The sequence below is a fragment of the Hemiscyllium ocellatum genome, chromosome 4 (genome assembly GCF_020745735.1).
Source record: "Hemiscyllium ocellatum isolate sHemOce1 chromosome 4, sHemOce1.pat.X.cur, whole genome shotgun sequence".
Classification (NCBI taxonomy): domain Eukaryota; kingdom Metazoa; phylum Chordata; class Chondrichthyes; order Orectolobiformes; family Hemiscylliidae; genus Hemiscyllium; species Hemiscyllium ocellatum.
This window is the reverse complement of record NC_083404.1, coordinates 6552739-6558738: the sequence shown is the minus strand read 5'-3', so window position 1 is coordinate 6558738 and position 6000 is coordinate 6552739. Positions and strand designations below refer to the sequence as shown.

General features: G+C 46.2%; 1 protein-coding gene across 1 annotated transcript in view; it reads right to left on the bottom strand.

Moving 5' to 3' along the window:
* Positions 1-360: 360 nt before the first annotated feature.
* The window catches only part of adhfe1 (alcohol dehydrogenase iron containing 1), a 41077-nt gene continuing 35437 nt past the window's right edge, over positions 361-6000 (bottom strand). The window contains exons 12-14 of the mRNA XM_060822679.1: positions 4633-4729; positions 3407-3564; positions 361-861 (exon numbers count right to left, since the gene is read on the bottom strand). Coding sequence (XP_060678662.1) covers positions 778-861; positions 3407-3564; positions 4633-4729 — 339 coding nt within the window. The 3' untranslated portion in view covers positions 361-777. The remainder of the gene's footprint in view (positions 862-3406; positions 3565-4632; positions 4730-6000) is intronic.

The window sequence follows — 6000 nt, the reverse complement described above, 5'->3', positions numbered from 1 at the left end:
AATAAGCTGTCAGAGGAAATGGTAAAGGCGGGTACTGTTAGAACATTTAAAAGACATTTGAGCAGGTACATGAATAGGAAAGGTTTAAAGGGATGTGGGCCAAATGCACACAAAAGGGGTGGCACAGTGGCTCAGTGGTTAGCACTGCTGTCTCACAACACCAGGGACCCAGGTTCGATTCCGGCCTCGGGCAACTGTTTGTGTGGAGTTTGCACATTCTCCCCGTATCTGCGTGGGTTTACTCCGGGTGCTCTGGTTTCCTCCCACAGTCCAAAGATTTGCAGGTTAGGTGGATTGGCCATTGTAAACTGCCCATAGTGTTAGGTACATTAGTCAGAGCGAAATGGGTCTGGGTGGGTTACTCTTTGGAGGGTTGGTATGGACTTGTTGGGCTGAAGGGCCTTTTTCCACACTGTAGTGCATCTAATTTAATCAAAATGGGATTAGTTCAATTTAGGAAACCTGGTTGGCATAGATAAGTTGGGCCGAAGGGTCTGTTTCTGTGCAGTATGACTATCATGCCTGATTTATCTTTCTATTGACCTTGCAATGGTACTAGGTAACCAATACATGCCAGTGAAATAATAAAGCAATTAGTGATTCAGAAAATCATAAAATAATGACTGATTACTATCATTAACTTGAAATATTTTCAACAACATATTTAAAACTTATTGACAGAGTTGGTTGACAAAACTAATGGTTTGCTTACATTCCTTTGTATTCAGTGAGGTTCCCTTATCTTAATATAGTTTTGAGCTTGTTCATAGAACAAGGTTAATACAGCTTCATAGAGGACTCGAATAAAGCTGACAGGTCTTCCTCTGTCTGAGGCCTTGGTGACAGTTTTGTTACTCTCTCCTAAATGAGATCAGCAGAAAAATGGTTTATTGTCTCCAAGATGTTAAAGGTGGTTCTGTTTCTGTTTACATGCACGACATACCCCTGGAATAAGCTGCCAATGGGTCTGGTTCCCTGAAGAAAAACTTCAGATACATGGATTTCAGGGGGGTGATGGTTATGTGGAGAGAATGTACAAATTGTTTCTCCAGAATTTAGAGAGTTCAGGGGTGATCTGATCTTCAAGATATTAACAGGAAAAGATCAGTTAGAAAAAAGTAAACTATTTTCATTGGTTGGGGTTTCTGGAATTATGGGGCTTAGTCTGAGAGTTAGGGCCAGATCGTTCAGGGAAGATGTTAGGAAGAACTTCTGCACACAGAGGGTGGGAGATATCTTTCACAAATACACCACTTTTCAATTTATTTCCCTTATTTCCTGTATTACATTTTGTTTTGTCCCTCTATTGGATAATCACTGAATCCCTACAGTGTGGAAACAGGACATTTGTCCCTCTACACCTCCATCCCCCATGACCAGGGCCTCCAAACCCTCCGTTTCTTCCTCTCCCGACGTCCCCAGCAGTACCCTTCCACTGACACTCTCATTCGTTTGGCCGAACTGGTCCTCACCCTTAACAATTTCTCCTTTGAATCCTCCCACTTCCTCCAGACCAAAGGGGTAGCCACGGGCACACGTATGGGCCCCAACTATGTCTGTCTCTTTGTCGGCTACGTAGAACAGTCCATCTTCCGTAATTACACCGGCACCATTCCCCACCTCTTCCTCCGCTACATTGATGACTGCATTGGCGCCACCTCGTGCTCCCATGAGGAGGTTGAGCAATTCGTCAACTTCACCAACACATTCCATCCTGACCTTAATTTACCTGGACCATCTCTGACACCTCCCTCCCCTTCCCGGACCTCTCCATCTCCATCTCCATTAATAACGACCGACTTGACACTGACATTTTTTACAAACCCACCGACTCCCACAGTTACCTGGATTACACCTCTTCCCACCCTACCTCCTGCAAAAATGCCATCCCGTATTCCCAATTCCTCCGCCTCCACCGTATCTGCTCCCAGGAGGACCAGTTCCACCATAGAACACACCAGGTGGCCTCCTTCTTTAGAGACCGCAATTTCCCTTCCCACGTGGTTGAAGATGCCCTCCAACGCATCTCGTCCACATCCTGCACCTCCACCCTCAAACCCCACCCCTCCAACCGTAACAAGGACAGAACACCCCTGGTGCTCACCTTCCACCCTACCAACGTTCACATAAACAAATCATCCGCCGACATTTCCGCCACCTCCAAACAGACCCCACCACCAGGGATATATTTCCCTCCCCACCCCTTTCCGCCTTCCGCAAAGACCGTTCCCTCCGTGACTACCTGGTCAGGTCCACGCCCCCCCTACAACCCACCCTCCCATCCTGGCACCTTCCCCTGCCACCGCAGGAATTGCAAAACCTGCGGCCACACCTCCTCCCTCACCTCCATCCAAGGCCCTAAAGGAGCCTTCCACATCCATCAAAGTTTTACCTGCACATCCACTAATATCATTTATTGTATCCGTTGCTCCCAATGCGGTTTCCTCTACATTGGGGAGACTGGACAGAGCGCTTTAGGGAACATCTCTGGGACACCCGCATCAATCAACCACACCGCCCTGTGGCCCAACATTTCAACTCCCCCACCCATTCTGCCGAGGACATGCAGATTCTGGACCTCCTTCACTGCCACTCCCTCGCCACCCGATGCCTGGAGGAAGAACGCCTCATCTTCCGCCTTGGAACACTTCAACCCTAGGGCATCAATGTGGACTTCACCAGTTTCCTCATTTCCCCTTCCCCCACCTCACCCCAGTTCCAACCTTCCAGCTCAGCACTGTCCCCATGACCTGTCCTACCTGCCTATCTTCCTTCCCACCTATCCACTCCACCCTCCCCTCTGACCTATCACCTCCATCCCCACCCCCATATACCCATTGTACTCTTTGCTACCTTCTCCCCATTGACCTCTCCCCTGGAGGCTCCCTGCCTTCATTCCTGATGAAGGGCTTTTGCCCGAAATGTTGATTATCCTGCTCCTCGGATGCTGCCTGACCTGCTGTGTTTTTCCAGCATCACTGTAATCTAGACTCTGATTTCCAGCATCTGCAGTCCTCACTTTTGCCCATTCGGCCCATCGGGCATTCACCAACCCACCAAAGAGCATCGCAGCCAAACCCACCCCTATCCCTGTAACACTGCGTTTTGCATGGCTAACCTACCTAGCCTGCACATCCCTGAACACTATGGGGCAATTTAGCATGGCCAATCTATCTAACCCGCACATCTTTGGAGTGTGGGAGGAAATCAGAGCACCTGGAGGAAACCCACGCAGACACAGGGAGAATGTGCAAACTCCACCCAGACAGTTGCCCGAGGGTAAGATTGAACCCAGGTCCCTAGCGCCGTGAGGCAGCAGTGCAAACCACCGAGCCATTGTGCCTAAATTTGTAAAAATAAAAACTAATCTCTCCTTGCTGAAGCAGTGCTTTAGACTACCACACACCTGAGGTAGAGTTCCTTTGACCAGATCTGGAATATCTTCTTTGCTGTAACCAACTGCAGTTAGACCATCTTCAACCTTCAACTCAAAGAGGAATTTGCGAAGAGTCTCAGCCAGAACTAACCCTGCATCTTCACGTTTCACAGTCCGCACGTCAGCCCCTGTAGGAAACAAAGTGCTCAGTTTGTAGGATCAGCTGGAAGGGATGTATACTCAGTACACTCAGTAAATTACAACATCGTTTAACCCTCCTCTACATCCGATTCCAGGAAATGTGACAATCAAATCACGTGCATAAAAGCAAAATGAATGCAATTACTAACTATTTCAACAAAGCTTGTGTTGATTATGGCCTTACAAAGAAATTCTTTGTAGAAATCAGAGAAACTGAATTTCTCGCCAGCCAGGAACTGTTTTGCAATTACGATACATTTTATACACAAAGCTCTTTGATATTTAGTTTGGATCAAGTTTATTAATTGCAGTCTGCTAATGAACCACTAGAAGAATAAATCACTATATCTTAATATTAATTTTAGTAATATTCACTAATGTTTCTTTACTAACTGTAACTTTATTGATTCACACATACCAGAAAGAGACTCTGTAAACAATGTTGTACACGTGGAATTTATATCTAATGGTTAATCTGATCTGAAAAATCTGTGCAGACTAAATACATTGTATTTTATTCAGTTAGTCAATGAGATTAGCTGTTAACCTTATCAATCGGAATTTTGTAAAAATGTTTTTGTAAGGACATTACCAGAAATGAACTGAAGAAAAGGTACGTTTCACAGATTTTACCAACTCACTTTCAAATGCTCAATTCTGCATACAGTAGCACCTCAACATACGAACGACCCCGTTCCTGAACAAATCGGGTTACGAACAGGTGTACATAAAATTTTGCTTCAACGTACGTACGAAATTCAAGGTATGAACGAAGGTACAAACACAAAAAGCCCGTGTGCGACCACGTGGTTTCACTGTTCTGCTTTGCTACACGCTTGAGCACTCGGGCTCCGCGTGATCTCATTCAATTCGTCTTTGGCGCGTGCGCTGTGAACAGCTACGTCCAAGCATTCTTATGCTATCCGAACAATGGGAAAAATTGATTCAGTTCGCGAACTTTTCGGTTCGTGAACCAGGTCCCGGAACGGATTAAGTTCGTAAGTCGAGGCGCTACTGTACTGTCAAAGTGATCAGCCAGAATTGTGCTCTCCCACCTAATATCTCCGCTGCTTCCAAGTGTCGTTCGGGACACGCAGAGCCTGTGAAAGTGAAGACTGCAGGTGAAGTCAAAACCACCGAAAGGCCATGGGGCTGCAAAGAGAGGACAAAGCTTATGTTGCAGGAGCAGAATTGCCAACAAAACATGTGGAAAGTAAGGAAATGCCTAAACTCAACTTCCTTCCAAATCCTCATATCCATGATTTTACCAAGATCCCCCTTAGCTGTGATTCTGTGAAAGTAAATCCCTTGTACGACTCTGTCTCCTCTCTCCACCCAATCCCAATGGTCATATTACCAACCACTAACTGAGGTAGGTTGCTACCATCAATCCTCCTTTCTGCTCTTTCAAAGTAAAGTTAGTAAAGGCACATTGCCTGTAACAAAACCAACATTCACGCTGCCAAAGGGAAATGTACAGAACTGCAACAGACACTTTTCCAAAGTATCATGAATGGGGTGCTACAGCAACCCCAGCTAAAGCTCCTCGACTCTTAGTGCAAGGGCTTGTCTGAAGATAGACCACAGTAGAATCCTAACAAGAACAGGCACTTAACTTACATAACAATGTTTAGTTTATTCTATGACAGCAATGGGCAGATTTAATATTTAACGAGTTCAATCCCAATAAGATTTATCTGAAACAAAAACAGAAATTGCTGGAAAAACTCAGCAGGTTTGGCAGTTTCAGTGGAGACAGTCATAGAGTCTTAAAGCTGTACAGCATGGATACAGACCCTTCGGTCCAACTTGTCCATGCTGACTAGATATCCTAAATCAGTCATAGAGTTGCTGTACAAAACCTTGACAAACATCTCCCTGCAAGTCACCCCATTAACTTCTCCAGTGGCTCAGTGGTTAGCACTGCTGCCTCACAGTGCCAGGGACCAGGTGTGATTCCACCTTCAGGTGACTGTCTGTTTAGAGTTTACACATTCTCTCTGTGTCTGCGTGGGTCTCCTCCCGCAGTCCAAAGATGAGCGGGTTAGGTGAATTGGCCATGGCATGGGGAGCAGGCCTGGGTGGAATGCTCTTTGGAGGGTCGCTGCAGACCTGATGGGCCAAATGGCCTCCTTCCACACTGTCGGGATTCTATGAGTTGCTCACTTGAATTTAGTCGACTGGAATTAGCCCTTGGCGTTTGGTTTGACCTTAAACTGAATTTTCTACCTTATTCCCACATTCACAATATTCCACCTCAGGAACACCACCAAATTTCAACCCAAACTCACCCCAATTCTGGAGTCATCCTGTTGTGTTGCCCGCCGGGTATCTCACCCTTCACTGGGTCAATACCAGTGGTGGACATCCACGGGTATAACTGCTACTGATTTACATTAGGATGGGGTAGAAGGTGCAACCTT